The sequence below is a fragment of the Eublepharis macularius genome, chromosome 1 (genome assembly GCF_028583425.1).
Source record: "Eublepharis macularius isolate TG4126 chromosome 1, MPM_Emac_v1.0, whole genome shotgun sequence".
Taxonomy (NCBI): domain Eukaryota; kingdom Metazoa; phylum Chordata; class Lepidosauria; order Squamata; family Eublepharidae; genus Eublepharis; species Eublepharis macularius.
In genome coordinates, this window is record NC_072790.1 from 79,091,909 (window position 1) to 79,109,023 (window position 17,115).

At 40.8% G+C, this 17,115-nt stretch overlaps 1 protein-coding gene across 2 annotated transcripts in view; it reads right to left on the bottom strand.

Annotated features, from left to right (window-relative positions):
• Positions 1-329: 329 nt before the first annotated feature.
• The window catches only part of UBE3D (ubiquitin protein ligase E3D), an 85,295-nt gene continuing 68,509 nt past the window's right edge, over positions 330-17,115 (bottom strand). Inside the window, exon 9 of one of the 2 annotated variants that reach the window (XM_054999967.1) lies at positions 330-1,275. In XM_054999967.1, coding sequence (XP_054855942.1) covers positions 1,263-1,275 — 13 coding nt within the window. In that variant the 3' untranslated portion in view covers positions 330-1,262. The remainder of the gene's footprint in view (positions 1,276-17,115) is intronic. The other variant, XM_054999887.1, reaches the window with a different exon arrangement.

Sequence of the window (17,115 nt, forward strand, 5' to 3'; positions counted from 1 at the left end):
TTTATGCACCTTTTTGAAAGACCATTCTGGTAATTTGTAGGGGAACATTTTCTACAGGGGAACCGATCCCTACAGTCTGGAGATCTGTTGTAATTCCAGAAGATCCCCAGGCCTCACCTGGAGGTTAACAACTGTAGTGTGAAAGGGTTAAAGACGACTCCTCTAAAATGCTCACGGTGGTGTTCCGTTATCTCCCAACAATATCTTCTCCCAACAAAGTTATGAGGCTGATAAGTAAACTAGCCCAAGGATACCTACTGGCTGAGCTGGGATTTTAATCCAGATTAAAATCCACATTCTATCTTTACCTTACATCTTAACTAAAGCCATGACATTTACCAAGTCAGAGCAACAATAAAATCAAGAAATCTATAACAGGCATTCAGATCTTCTACTCTCTTCTGTATATTCTTGCACAATGGACGAAGAAACAGCCTTGGTGGATTGAGTTCATACAAACAATACAAACACCTAAATAAATTGCATCTTTTCTGCTAGTTTGTTTCAGTGTGTTACAAAAAAAAAAAGGGTATGTGCTAAAATATAGAAAATTCAGACTCTCTTAGAAAAGTATTTTCTTATTCTTTCTGTACACATTGCAAGCAACTGGACAGAAACTGTGCTTTCCACACAGCCATGCAGCTGCAGTATATATTATAAAAATGCACATATATGTGGACCTATGCATAATTCACATATAAGCCTATCTTTTAGAAAGAAAAAATTATACACAAGAAAGCAAAACATAATGAAAATTAAAGCTAAAACACACAAGATTCTTCTGTGTGATTGGGGTTCATAGTTCAAGAACGCATTTCACTTGAAACTGCAGTGTCAAATGCTCAGTCTTAGCTGCCTGTTTATTTCCCAGAAAGGATAAATTGGCCGCAATCAGCTCCTTCTTTGTAAAGCTGAAGTTTCTGTGGAAGATAACTGACTTCTCTTGGGAGAATCAGTAGGGCATTATTTACAATGATCTCAGAGTCCTGACATCCCAAATTAAGCCGCTCTCTGAACTGCTCTGCAACATCCACCTCCCGGCCTGAGCAACTGGGCGATGTCACTTTTCTCGTGCTTTTTAAGCCTCCAAAGTCAACAAACAGCAAATTAAAAATACAGCTAACATCCTTTTTTGTTTTGGAGCCTCAGCATCTCTTCTGGAAAGAACCCCTACTGGAGATGTTATCTTTGCAGCCCTCTGCTGCTGAAGGTTAACTTGAGAGGCATTTTAAAAAAAAAACAGGTCCCAGTTCTTCACATCTTCAAAAATGCAACCTGTGAAGGAAACAAAATGTTACCAGAATGTTAGGCTCAGCACAGAAGGTTCTAAAAAAAAACCAAAATCAAAACAAAACTAAAAATACCTACAAAGCATTTCCCTAAGCTTATTGCAAAGCAAACAGTGCACAGGAACTCTCTTATCATTTGCAAGGAGAAAATGGCCCCTAACTGATCTACGGCCCTTTTCGAATACAGCCTCCCCCTCCCTTCCCCTTATCTGCGTTTGACTTTTCTGCTGAAAGATAAAACCTGTTAGGCACCACATAAAATGCTCTAGTAAAATAAATCCGATTAAGACATTTTGACTTCATGTGCAACAGCCAGGAGCTCAGAGGAAAAACACTTTCCATGTGTTTAGCAAAGTGCATTTGCCATCAAATGGACACTAAGCAGGGCGCAGCAGCCAATCATGGCTCTCCAATGAGTATATTTGTCCAATACACAGTCCCAAACCAGTGCATATTGCCAAGAGCACTTGTTTTGATCTTGCAAAAACTCTACCTTTGGATCTTAATATGGACCAAAGGAGGCAAGAAGCTGAGATATCTGTGATTACATCTTACTTAGTACATTTCAAGTGTATACAGACCCATTTGATACAGCTGTGTAAAGGGGTTTTTAATGGCTGGATTTTAATGGTTTGTTAATTATAATGATTTTATGCCATTTTTATGTTTTAGTTTGAAACGGTCTTGAACAAGGCTGATTCCAGACAGCCCTCCCCATTCCGAAACGTTGCACGTCGTCGCGTGAGAAAACGCGATATTTCGCGTTTTCCACGCTACGATGTGCGACGTTTCGGAATGGGGAGGGCTGTCTGGAATCGGCCCAGGTCTCTGGAGAAGTGGCATAGAAATATTCTAAGAAATAAAAAGCATTTAATTCTCCTACCATTGTATGGTTTTGCTCACTAGCACCCTTCTTTCTCTCTCCCTCTCTCACACACACACACACCACACACCTCAGAAAATTATATTAATCTTGTAAAGAAAACCATTAAAAGACATGTATATATCCTTTTCTCTTTTCTAGGGCTAATTACATCAACACGGGTAAAATCGTGCAGAGGTAAAAGGATTAAATTCCCTCTCCCTACACTGGATAACCTCAATCTGAGGGTTTGCAACCTGAAGTTTACTTTTAAAGGATTATAGAAGATCTCTGATCTCTGTCTCATTCAGTCCAACTCTGCCTTGAAGAAGCTGGACTACTAGATCAAAGCAAACCTTGCAGAAGATACCTACTCAGGGCTTTTTTTCTGGGAAAAGAGGTGGTGGAACTCAGTGGGTTGCCCTAGGAGAAAATGGTCACATGGCTGGTGGCCCCGCCCCCTGATCTCCAGACAGAGGGGAGTTTAGATTGCCCTGAGTGGCGCAGAGGGCCATCTCAACTCCCCTCTGTCTGGAGATCAGGGGGCGGGGCCACCAGCCACGTGACCATTTTCAAGAAGTTCCGTAACTCCGTTTCACCGCGTTCCAGCTGAAAAAAAGCCCTGTACCTACTTAAGTATTTGCAAACACAGGAGATGACTTAAATCATCACATTTAAAGCATGGTTGCATAAGGCATTTTCATATTTTGGCTTTTAATACAAAATTAGGATTATGAACAGAATAACTGCAAATCTTTATCCAGTTTATCAAATAGGGGAATCCTATCCTCTGAGGTGGGCTGTGCTCCCCTTGAAGACTGTTCAGCTGGTGTAGAAGCTTGCCCTGCGAGAAGGCAGGCTCCTTTCAAAAGCATCATCAGATCTGGATTGGCTTGGGGGTTCTTAAATTTAATTCAATAAAGGATGGGGAAAATTATGATCACTTTTAAAGTGATGGACTTTCATTCTGATTCAATGAAGGAGGGGTTATGTTTTGTAGTGTTCACATGTCTTCTAAGATGACCAATAAATCTAAATTTTAAAAAATGGCAACTGGCAACATTATCAAAAGTATAAGTAAAAAACAATAATGGTTCTAGGACTGAAACAACACAGCAGGGAAACCCTCATTACATGGAGCGTGACCTTCATGATCTTTGGAACAGTGATGTGTCATCTACATAGGCAATTAGAGTGTTCCTGCATCGCTGAAAGTTTATAGCACCTATGCCAATGTTATTCTAATTGCCACAGAGGCATGCTGGGAAGCTCCACACATCCCTGGGTTTATTAAGTGTCTCCATAAATCATGCAAAAGAGCAAAGGAGGGCACTGACTTAAGTTAGTTCACATGAAGAAAAGTCCAGACAACCCAGTAAGTTGACGGTACGGCTGGTTCTGAGAAGAGAAGCATCTTCAACAAAAAGTGTACGACGAAATTTCAAGAGATGTAGCGAAAGAATCAAGATTTTACTCATAAAGCTTCATAAACACATAATTCATGTATCGCAGCATCCTAAATATCACCATGCTTCACATTTGCAAACTGCCATTCAGTGGACAGTGGATGGGGAGCTACAATCAATCCTGGATCTTCAATATATATGTATATGTTATATGACTAGAAATCCACTTTAATTAAAAAAAAAAGTATTCACTGGAACATAACATGAGAAATGACCCTAATTCAAAAGTAGAGAAGGGAAGAAACATCATTCAAATGCTCCACTTAGCAAAATATATTCCAATATGGCAGAACTTCTTCCTCCTGTCATATTAAAGTAGCATCCCTCTTTTCATAGTAATGTATCATTCCCAATGACCTATTCATTTGACAATGTTATGATGGTATTACTCTTTTGCTAAGACTTTTATAATGCCTGAATGCCTACTAAAAATCAAGGAAGCAATTTTTTACACCACTGCAATTTATAATGATTACCAAAATGAAAACAAGAAAATAAAAATCAATAGCATAGCATTTTGCATGTTGAACAGAAAATTCAGCCAATAATCATCCCCCTACACTTCTTCTTTGTAGAAACTAATATGAAAATCTCACACAGGATTTAAAGCTCATCATGCTGCTCTCAAAAGCAGAGTAAATCCTATACAAGTACTACAACTGTGTGATGAAAAGGAATTAGAGCAATTAGACCTGCAGCCAGGTCTGCAGACTAGACTTCGTTGTGCATGTGGGTTGCCAATCCCCCCTTACCATCAAAGCAGAGAAAAAGATGTTGCTGGGCAAGCAGGGGGACCCCAATCCTGCTTCCTCACGCTTGTGTAGAGGCCTCAAGGATGTCACTTCTGGTTAAAAACCAGATGCTACAGGGCCTCAGTGGAACCATTTTTGCTATGTTTGTGGCTGATTTGGCCCCACTGAGACCCTGTACCTTCCAGTTTTCAACTTGAAGTGTATTATTAGGGCCTCTGGAGCATGCATGTGTGCCATTTCACTGCATGCTCCAGTGGCTCCCAGCTGGGCTCCCCCCTCCTTTCCCCCCAGGGGCCAGCTGAGTCGGGCCAGGGAGTGAAAGGCGGTGGTGGATTCCCCGCCTTCAGGGTGTGTGTGTGCGTGCTGGCATGTCTAGTTGTGGCAGGTCTGGAAATTGATGATTATCATAGCGTAGGGCAAAGTCCCCCAACATGGTGCCTGTCAGTACCTCCACTGCTGCTCACTGAGCTTTTTAGAAGTGGGTGGGGTTTGTTATTGCCTGCATCCACTGGGAGATCAGGAGGATTGCTAAGCACCAAGACTTTCTTTAGTCAATGTGTGGTTTCCCTTTCCCTTCAGGCTTTCCTTTTTTTTATCCACCCTCCTCCCCCTCCTCTCAATTTATTTCTTTATATTCTTCTTTTACAATTCTTTTGCAAAGCAAGGAGGGAAGTATTTCATTTGGTCCCACCTTCTGAAGCAGCTATTCACCATCCCCTCTCAAAATTCCAAAGATGCCTGCAGGTTGAAAAAGGTTGGGGATTCCTGGCATACGGCTATTGCACTGCGTGAGCAATGAGAATCCCAGAGATGTCTCTCTCTCTCTTTTTTTACTTTTAAGTTTTTGAATTTGAAATTGTAGCAGATGGTCTGAAGTAAATAACAGGACCTATTATAGAAAGACATTGATCTTTTGGCAGTTGCTGCTAATACAAAGCCTAGGAATACTGAACAGGACAGAAAGGTAACATTTTTGGAGGATGCAGAGGATTACTTCCGATATAAAAATGTATTCCTGAAAATTTGATGATTCATTTCCCCCATCTATTGTGCTTTCTTCTTTTTCAAGCTTATGGTTTGTAGTTATGAGGTAAGATGATTCACCATTATGAATTTTTCTGCAGGACTTATTACATTTTGTTGGTTCTTAGTGGTTGCAGTGGGTTTGATGTTTAGCCTAAACACATATGAATGCAAGTACGTCATTAGTCTAACTGCTCTGATCTGATTGGCAGTGGTTCTCTAACATCTCAGGTATGGGAAGGACCTCTATCTGAGATCCATTAATAGAGGTGCCATGGATTGAACTTGAAACCTTCAACATGCAAAGCATATGCTCTGCCACTGAAATGTACCGTCTTCTTTAACCTGAGTTATGGAAAACCTGGTTGCCTGCTTTTATCACTGGTGTTAACCTGCCTGCTTTTATCATTGGTATTAACTGCTCCATAGTTCTTGGAATATTTGGCATTGCTAGCACATATGATGTGAAACAGCCACAGAAGCTTTCAAACTGTGGTTATCCTTGCAACAGCAGTTATAAACCTGGATTTATGGTCTCCAGGCTCAGAGTATTAGTCATATGGCAAGAACCATTCATATCCTCTCTGATCAATAAGAGAAACAACCATATATTTAAAGGCTGCTGGACAATGACAGTAATCTGTCATTCTTGTAACAAAGCACATTATTAGAGGGAGAGGGGAGACATAAAATTTCTAAAAAGAAATTGGGTTTAATCCCAAACTGCAAGACTTTGTAAACTGAAAGCTGTTACAGCTTATGCTGCAGAAAAAGCTAGAAAACAAATGTTTACATTTGACAGGTAATGTGTTTTAAGGAAAGAAACCTCTCCAATTCAGCATATAAAAACTATTCTGTTGAGTTGGCAATAGAGATTCTTAGATATAGGAAATGAATGAGATGGAGAGAAAAGCTCAAAGTCAAAAAAGAGAAGGAGAAGTCTTGATGGCAAATAGAACAAGATAAAAAAATGGATTTATTTTTCAACAGTGTCCTGTTGGCTAGGAAAAAGGATGAGCAATTCAGAATGGGAAACATACTTGTAGACCTGATGTTAATTACATACCCACACCCACCAATGCAGCACAACAATAAAGTTTACAAGGCAGCATGTCAGCAGTTAGCTAGAGAAGAACAGTACTCAAATATATCTTTGCTTCAAAGTGAGAAAGGACTGATGTGGTTTAGGAGATATTCTGCTATGAGAGACTTCCAATTGTGCACTGTCAAGAATACAATGTTAACACAACTGTACCCAACCAACCAACAAAACAGACTGCTGACAGTGGGCAGTTCTCACTACCAGCTTAAGAATCAGTCAACTTCTCAGCTACAGTCAAACTACAACATTGGTTCTCATACTGAATACTGAAGATTCTTCCTCTTTAGCGTACAAAATTACACTGGATCCCTAGTACAGAACTAATTATATGATAGATATTTAAACAATTGTGGACAGAAGACCCAAAGCTTCAGTTCCTGAAATCTCCAGTTAAAGAGCCTATCAAGTACAAGAGCAGGGTGGGGGGCAGGAAGTTGCCCTTGAGACACTGAAGAACTTCTATCACACAGAGTAGACAATACTATGATAGGTGGACCAAGAGTTTGGCTCAGTGTAAGGCAAACTCATATGACTATTTTCTAATCTATAAATTAAGACACTCGTTTATGAAATGTATTCACCAGCAGTGCCTGAGGCAGCTGACATGAAGCAGAAAACTGAGAAAGGTATTCCCTTCAAAAGATCAACGACTATACAAGTTTACTTTAAACTGCCTTTTTTGCTCATATAAAATAAACATGCCAAGACTGAACTGAGCTTTAGAAGAACATGTAGGCATGCTATCCAAAGACTAATACAAATTGTTGTTGACTTTAATTCTCAAATTGGATGACAGAAATCCTTTAATATATTTTTGAAGGGATTCCTGAGGTTGAAACTATTACTTTGAAGTAAAGGTGTGTGAACATCTTATATATTAATAGTCAAGTGGTCCTGATCTTTGGATACTTAAATCCTGAGACAGGAGTCATGAATGGACTAAACAGATCTTCCTGCACTCCTAAAAATGCCCCAGGTTTGCAGAAAAAAATGATATCTACAAAAAAAATGGATTAAAAAAAACCCCAAACGATAAAAGGAACGCCTGTAGTTTTAACCAGATGTCCTTAGTGGCTGTTGCTAGGCAACCATAACAATTCAGCCAATATTCCAGGCCTGGTTTTTGTCAGGAAAAGGCAGGTAGAAGGAGTAGTACCTTTTCCAGAGCTGTTTTGGCCCTTGAGAGAGGACTCATTGGGGCCAGGCCTGACAACAGCCATTAAACAACTTGATACCACATGACTTGCATGACTCACCCAGGCTTGAGTGCTTGCTGCTGTTCAATAGCACCCCCCCCCCCCACACCCAAAACTAGTGTAGTATAATGGTTAGTTTCATAGTAAGATCTGGGAGACCCGGGTTCAAATCACCACTCTGCTTTGGAAGCTCCCTGAGTGACTTTCATCCAGTCACACACACTCACCTCTCAGGCTGTTATGAGGATAATATGGAGACAAGAAGAAGAATGTAAGCTGCTTTGTGTCAGCATTGTGGACAAAGGCAGTATATAAATGAATTAGAAATATAGGTGAAGAGAGAGGGTAGATAAAAGGTAAGTTGTTTACTGGAGAGAAGGATGTAGGGAAAAGTGAGAATATGGAGGGTGCCAGAAAGAGGAAACAGTATCAGGAAGGGGATACAGGGGAAAGTGAAGTATCCCCTGCAAGGCCTTGCAAGTTCCCCCCATGCAACTGGGCCCAGCTCAGCCTGCACCACTTAACTTGGCCAGAGGGGAGAGGCTGCCAGGAGGGGAGGGGAAAGCCAGACGGCAAGACAAAGGTAAGTGGGAAGGAGAGAAGGAAGAAGGAAAAGTGGAGAGGCTATGGGGGACAGGGAAGAGAAAGACATGGTATGGGAGAGGAAAATGAGATGTCCCGCTCGAGTATTTGCAGGTCCCCACTTGTATCTCTTATTTTCGTGGAGTATTATGCTCAATACTTTCAGATATCCACAGGAACTCCACAGAGTTAGATATTCCTGCTTTTCTGAACCACTGGTAAAACTAGATCTGCATCACAACGAGCATTCAAGGGAGTTGCTCTCTTCTTAGTCCATTGTTTTCAATGGAATGGATATTTTGGTTGCACGTGTAGATTTTTAACCCCCAGCTCACTTGTGTAAGAGGTTCTGTATCCCACTACTGAGACTGTGTGTTTCAATTCTTGTCTCAATGGACAGTAAATCCAAAAGAAGCATACATGAGAAGATAGTTTTAGGTAGGTAGCCATGTTGGTCTGCACTAGAACAGCAGGATTTGAGGCCAATGGCACCTTAGAGATCAACCAGATTTTCAGGGAATCTGAAGAAGGAAGCTTTGACCCTGAAAATCTTGTGTATCCTGAGCCTTTCTTATATCTGGATTTGACAGTTGGTATCAGTGTTCTAGAATAATTGATTATTTTAAAAAGCAGACTTCAAAAGCCCCCTACAGAATTCCCGGTTTTTCTAGTCAACACTAGCAGGTGTTTGCTTTTCACTATGGTAATTACTTCAAACTTCAGCTAATGAAGCAAACATATCAGCATATATTTTCTGTTTTAAGCAATGTAAACAGAAGTCAACAAACAGAAAATCCTGCCACAGGCCATGTGTATGTGAACACTATGGGAAGATAAAATTAACTAATGCTCCCAATGGTCCCCCACAGTCAACAGCTTGCCTGTTTTTTCATTCAAATGTTACCTTCTGTTTTGGTTGCCCTAGGAGAGGATGACAAAGCAGAAAGGCTCTTTTGTGGCTCTATTTCAACTTTTGAGGTAATGGAACCACAATCCTCAGAGCATTGGCAGTCTTTGAACAACTGTGGAAAGCATCATGTGCAGAAAGGGGATGGAGTGGAAGACTTTAAAAGATGATTTCTAGAAAGAGATATGTAGAACTAGCATTCTAGATCAAATAAAATAAAATAGGCAGTAAATTTGTTGTCCAGTCCAAGTCCCAGGGCTTCTTGACATGAAGTTACATTTCTAAAAAAACCACATTTTTTTAAGAACTTCTTTAAAAGCTGCCACATGTTCTCTTACACGTTTACTTGGGAAAGCCCTAATTCATAGGCATATAAAATTCAGGTCTTTCACATCAGCAAAATAAATAACTTCAAATGCACCTGACTTTGAACGTCTTACACCATGTTCTCATGGAATACACTAGAAAAAGACCCTCAGTATAAACTACAGCTGGTATGCTCCTTTCAATGGGAATTAAAGATAGACTAGGTATTCTGCTTGTTTACCAACCACCCAGCTCCCCAGTAAACACCCTTTCTGAATTTGTGGAAATGGTCTCAGATGTGGTGTTGGAGACACCAAAATTGATGGTTCTGGGGAACTTCAACATTCACGCTGAATGTTCTACATCAGGGCTGGCCCAGGAATTTATAGCCTCCCTGGTGGCCTAGGTTATTTCTCAAATAGTGACAGGCCCCACACATGAAAGAGGCCGTACCTTAAACTTAATACTTTGCACTGAACCTTTGAAAGAAGCTCTTGTTTCAGGCTTGGAGATTCATCCTGAACCTTGGTCTGACCATTATCTACTGAAGGCAATAATGACTATAGCCCTGACACCCTGCAAAAAGTGGGGAACCCGTTAAAATGTTTTACGCACAAAGGCTCATGAACCCTTCTAGATTCTACGATGTCCTGAGGGATTTTATGATTCCAAGCACTTGCTCTATTGAGGCTATGGAAAGAGATCGGAATATGAAGGTCCTTGAACGTATTGACAACACTGCTCCTTGTTAACCTCTCTAACCTTTGGGATGGCAGCCAGAAACACACTCTTTTAACACATCCTGTTTTTATGCATTTCTATCACATCTTACCCTGTTAATGGAGTAAGCTGTTTTGCCAACAGTAATAGTTTACTCTCCTCGGTTTTTATTGTTGCTGGGTCTTTCATACCCCTAATGGGGTACTAGCATTATCTTTAAATTTTCTATTTTTTATTATTTTGTATTGTTTGGTCCCTTTTTGTTTGTTGTTTTAATATTAATTGTTGAAACTTGCCCTGAATACTCTGTAGAAGGGTGAGACAGAAATCTAATGAAACAAAAAAAGCAAATAAACTCAGTGTTGAGGTATAGCTACCATTCGTAGGTGTAATGCTTAAAATCTCCCTTACAGTTTGTCACTCCAAGGCCTTCATGTCAATGTTGTGTGTCACTGGCTGTGTATTTTAAACCATACAGCAACCTGATCAGTAACACAGGCAAAGAGGTGATCAGATAGAGAAAATGCAGCTAGTGCAGGGCAAACCTCTTGTGATTCATATGGTAATTGGGTCAACATCTGCAAATGAACAACATCTGCAAATGCTAAAAAAGAGATCTTTTTATTGAGATTATTAAATTACTTTTTTGCATATGCACATTGTTGCCCAACACATTTTTGCACATTTGCTTTCTTGTACTGGAGAGTGGCAATGAGTTTTCTAGGCAATGAAATGATTCTCCTCCTTCATTCCACGTTCACCGAGTGGAATCCTTGTGCCATGATAGGCTGCTTGTCTGCGTTCCGTATTTCCCAGTGTCAGTCACCTTGTGGGGCTTCAGCAGCATGGACAATTGCATTTATTAAAAACTTTGAGTCAATTTCCATCAGAACAGTTTCATTAAGACCAAGTCTTAAGACCAAGTTAAAGTCATCATCTTGCCTAGTCTGATGAATGCTGACCATGCAGGGACAAAAACAGCACATAAGCTTGAAATACATCTAATTTTTAATTGCAAACAGAATAACAATGTCAGGGGACTCACTTGTAATAAGAGAATTACAACAAGGGGAAATCATACTTTAGAACTTCACAGCATGCAACCTCTAGCTCACAATGGCATCCTATGGGATCCGAACCAATACTATTATTGAATGTTATTTCTCTAATACAATTGTTCCAGTTCCTGCAAGCTTTTGATTATACCAGTACTCTAATTCAAAATAGGGTATGGCTCTCCAAAGGCTGATGATGAATCAGCCTTGCCAAGTGAACTGGAAGTGAAGACTCTCTCTCCAGCTCAAAAAAGAGTTGCAGTCCCACCTAGAAGTCTGGCTCTGTAAAAGGCATCCCTAACTTGGCTCAGGATGAGGGAAGGAAGAAAAGCCTTCTGGGGACAGAATGCTCTGGACGGTCGACCTTAGAGTTTGCTGCAAGTGAGCCTGCTTGCAGAGTCAGGGATGCTGGAGGAGACCGGAGGAAATAGACATTATCCTCCACTGAAGAGAAAGTCTAGGACACACCTTCCCTGCAGTATGTTGCAGGTAACTGGCAGGTGATGAATCACATTTAGCCAACCATGAATAAATCCCCATGCCTTAACCTTAAGGAACAGGAAGGTTAGGGTGCCCAGCAGGCAATGTGCTGTAAACTCTGAGGCCTTTCTTGTAAAAATATGACACGTGTTTCCCCTCTCTTTGGAAAATTAATGATGTCTGTTTGCAAATTACCACCAAAATGATTATATGTATTTCATTCAGATACACATATTTAAGAGCAATATTGCAGGAAACGCTCAAAGACATTTGCGATTCCACCTTCCCAGCACCTATCTATCCCACATTCTTACCATAAACTACATGGTATGGGTTAAAGAGCAAGAGAGAGAAAAAAATACTTTGTCCAGTGTTCAGTAAAGCTATGCAAAGTCAAATATCAGCACTGTTTTTATATTATCATAGACTGAGAGACACTGACATGCCAAAGTTGCAATCAGAACAGCAGTCATTATTTTATCACATCACTTAATTTCTGACCCTCAAATTACATGCTCTTTATCCTCTTACAGAATATGCTCAACTACTTCCCTGCCATATGGGAAAAGGATGCATTTGGTCTTTAGGAGGGAACTGGTTCCCTTAAAAAACTACCTATATTAGCAAGATTTAAAGCAACCCAGAGAGACAAATATAGACATTGCCGAGGTGAGGCATTAGCAGCCTGAGATTAATTAATTCTCATCCCATTAGGGCCCGCTACATGAAGAAACTTTCTCAACCCTGCCCTATCACCAAGAGATGGCCAAATCATTTTTCATGCCTGCTGAAGTAGGTCACAGGAAGCATTTCCTTTAAAAATGGAGAGGGAAATGGATTTGAGGAGCACATTCTTCTTTTTTTTTTACAGCAACATGTTGGCTCTTAACACTTTTATCATTCCTCTCATAACCCCCCTCGATAAAAAGGCTGATCTCTCCAACTGTTAACAAATTCGCACTCACAAAATCTCTGCACAATAGCAAATTCTAGAGTTGTGTTGTGCAAAAGCAAAAGGGGTCTTTGTGGCACTAACTAAAGACTAACAAGATTTATTATTGTGGCCTAACCTTTTTCAGAGGAGCAGCTCACTTTGTCAGATGCATGAAGTATGACATCAGTTGGCAGATACACACAAACACAAGGGCCTAGAGAAAAAAATGTAAACAGTAGGGTCAAATGGCACTGAAATACAAGAGGTGCATCTGTTTTCAAAGCCCAAATGCATACAAGATGAGCACAGCACCCATTCCCAGCAACAGTAATATGTGACAGCAATATTGCTGCTATGAATGGGACTATCTTGTGTGCATTTATCAGAGATGTCATTGTTTGTACTTCTTGTATTGCATGGCCTTTTGACTCCACTGTTTACAATTATTTTTCCATATGTCAAGGTACATATATCTGCCAACAGTGGATACAATCTTATGCTACAATAAATCTGCTAATCTTTAAGGGACCATGTGACTGCTTGTTGTTAAATTGCTTTTATTCCCAGTTTCAAGACAGCAAATAGAGGTTGTGAGACTTCCCATGACTGCACCATGAGTCAATTACACAAAGAGGCACTGGACACAGGGCTCTCCCACACAGGTCCAACCCCATTGTTTGTATTTGATTCCCATTCCGTGAGAGAAGACATGGAAAATTAGAATAAAGCAAAACATAGACACCATCGCAGAAAATGAAGCTTCGAGGGCCCACCTTCCCAACACAGGTACCAGGGAACAGAAATACACTTTTACTGACTTAGAAGGGTCTGACTCTGCTTAGGCTAGCTAAGGCCACTGGCCACAAAGATAAAACTGGAACCTTGCTTCATTCACTTCTCCCCTTGCTTCTTTCAAAGGGAGGGTTAACATTTATTCTCCCTTACTTGAAATCAATGAAACTGTAAATACATGCCCTCACAGCGTGTTTAGGAAACAATTGTTTGAACATCTACAGATTTGGGATGATTAGGGAAGTGGGAAAAATTAGACTAGCCTAAGTGGCTGAACAATGCAATGCTAAACGCATGGACAACGGATTTAGAAGGGAGTAAATCTGTTTAGGATTGCACTGCAGACAGTATGGGAATGCAACTGAATAAGGGTCCACGCGAAGAGATGGGAATTACACAGGCAAACGGATCCTTAATACTCAAGAAGGTTCAGGTATTTTTAATTAACTTAGGAAGGAAAGCAATGGCCAGGCTTTTAAGAGTCCCAGCAGATCTTGCTTAGTCTTTGCTTTTTAAAAGCTCACCAGTATATATTTCTCACACAGCTGTGTCCACTGCCACCAAGAAGTGCTCAGCTCAGAGTATATACAAATAGTTAAGAGATGTATCATTTCTTTCATGTTTATATTCTAACTGATCTACGTTCTCAATAAAAACAGGAGAGGGGAAGCAAGACTCACACAGACCTTGAGCAGCAGGAGTGAAATTAAATTAGTTCATCGCTAGAAGCATGAAGTATTAATGAAATGTAACTGGAGAATTTTCTCCAACATTTATTCAGTGTAATTAAATTCTTTTATTCAAAATCTATACTTAGCCAGGCATAAAATATTGCACCATCATAATAACTGCACAGGGTAATCAAGAACTGAACTATAAGCATTTCATTCCTTTTCATAGGAGGCTGAAGATGTTAAATCACTTACATGGTTTGAAGTGTATTCAAAGGATACATGAAAAAGAACCAGCCTCTAAACCAGACACTGTAGCTCCTAATTCATTTTTCTTTCTCTCTTTTAAGAAAACCATCAGAGGCCAGTTCTCACTCAGTGCTGTCTTGAAAAGTTTGAAAGATCTCATTTAATGGCTTTAAGTTAAAGTTAGTTAACTATAATCTTGGTACTACCAAATGCTGATTATTGGAGTCCTTGGAGGAGACCTTTATATGAACATTTTCATATGAACCGGGCCGGTTCATATGCAGGTTTTGAGAATTATTACATCGATCTCAGGAAGGCAGTATTGTGCAAAAGGCAGTAGAGCACATGCTTCGCACGTACAAAGGACCCAGTTTCAATTAATGTTACCTCCAATTAAAAGGGATTTCAGTTAACAGGTTGATAGATTTCAAACTCTGGAAAGTCGCTGGCATTTTTATAACAGCAATGGGGCTATATTATAATAAAATGGGTCAGGAAGGCACTTTTATAAAGGGAATCAGTAGCCATGGTACTATATGTATTATTTGTTTATTGTATGTGCATGCCAACTCTTACTATTTTCTATTTCTGTAATTCTATGCTTCTGTTGACATTTCATGTCGAATACTTTTTGCATTGTTTCCAATTCTGTAACCGTGATCCAGTTGCACTGTTTTTTAGATGTCTCATGCTATTCGATTGCATTGTTTTACCCTCTGTAATCCCCCTTGAGTCTCAGTGAGAAAGATGGGCTAGATATAAAATAAATAAATTTAGTACAGGGCTAGATTGACATAAATCCATATAGAATGTCAGGCAATCTGCGTGTCATGAATGAAGGTAACAGGTTAAGGAGATGTCTTATGCCAAAGGCATCTGTGTATATATGTAAGAATAACTAAAATAAAATTATCAGTGGGGTTAAGCAAATTGGTTAAATCACACAGAGAGACAACAAAGCCAATGCACACAAAGAGGGGAATTCTTTCTCATCCACCAACATCCCCTCCATTTTACTCCAGCAGAGATGACTCCTCCATTTTATTGCAACTGATGGGCCACTGGATGGAAGTGAGGAGCCCTGGCACCTCTCCACTGTGCATGGATTCAACTCGGCTGAGAATTCCCTGAATTTGGAATATTTTTACTGAGTTTTAATGTTGTATTGGGGGGTTTGTTTCTAAAAGCTGTTTTGAGAACCAATTTTGGCTGATAAACAGAATAAAAACTGTTGTGACAAAAACAAGTCCACTCTGTTTAGCAGGCTGAAAAGACGGGTTTATTTAATCCACAAATGTAGGAGAAATTATAAGTATGCAAGCATAGCTGACAAGTTCTGACCAACTGCAAGTATCATTTTGATTATACAGATTAACATTTTGCTTTCTTTAGTTAAAACATTGTCTCACACAGCTTGTTTGGTTTTATCCTAGAAGCGTCAGTCCTCCATCAGTCCTGAACGGGAGGCCAGGGGAGGGGGGTGGCAATTCTTGTCCAAGAGTCATTTTCCTTCAAGCCGTTCCCCGCCCCAAAGATCTCGGGCATTGATTGTGTGGGCCTAGTGTGGGGTACTGAGGAGAGTTTGGCTATCTGTGTGGTGTACCGACCGCCTAGTGCACCAGCAGATACTCTGTTGCAACTGCTGGAGGCGGTAGCGGGGTGGGCTTTAGAGTACCCAAGACTGGTGGTGTTGGGAGACTTCAATGTTCACGCTGCTGCTGCTGCCTCTATTCAGGCTGCGGACCTAGTGTCTTCCATGGCCGCACTGGGACTCTCCCAGTTTGTTTCAACTCCCACACACCAAGCCGGATACATGCTAGATTTGATCTTTGGGATGGGGATAAATGTGGGTCTGGAAGTAGTTGAGCAGGTACCATGGTCAGATCACTCAGTTTTGAAGGCCCAGCTGGATATCCCGCCCCCCCGCAAGGATGGCGAGCCTATTTATGCTCGCCCGTGGAGACTCACGGATCCTATTGGTTTCCAGAAGGCTCTGCGGGATCCAATACTCCCTGGCGGTTCGTTAGATGAGCTGGTGGAAGACTGACAATTCCGTCTCTCCGAAGCCATCAACAAAATATCCCCCCGTCACCCTCTTTAGCCCTGTACCAGACTGGCTCCCTGGTACACTGAGGAGCTACGATGGATGAAGTGGGAACTAAGATGGCTTGAGCGAGTGTGTCAATGATCTCGTGATGAAGAAGCAAGAACATCTTATAGGACGTTTATGAAAGCCTATGAGATGGTGGTGAAAGCTACAAAGAAGGATTTCTATGCAGCTTCCATTGCGTCAACTAGCTCACACCCAGCAAAATTATTTAATTTGGTTCGGTCTTTGGTCTCCCTGTTGGGCGGAGACTCTCAAATTTTAAATTCGAATATTAGCTGTGAGGCTTTTGCAAGCTTTTTTTGCTGACAAAATCTTGTCTCTCTGCCCCGACTTGCCAGCCACAATTGATACAGTATGTGAACTAGAGGCCCCTTGGCTGTTTACTGGGCTGATATTAGATCAACCCATTCTCTGGAGATGAGATTGACAGCACCCCGTGAGCAGTGAGACCTACCACATGTTCCTTGGACCCATGTCCGTCATAGCTGGTGAAGGCCAGTGTGGATGGGCTACGGACTACCTTGGAGGCCACTGTCAACATGTCCTTGAACTCTGGGGTCTTTCCTGGAGCATTGAAGGAAGCTGTGGTTAGGCCTCTACTGAAGAAACCATCTTTGGA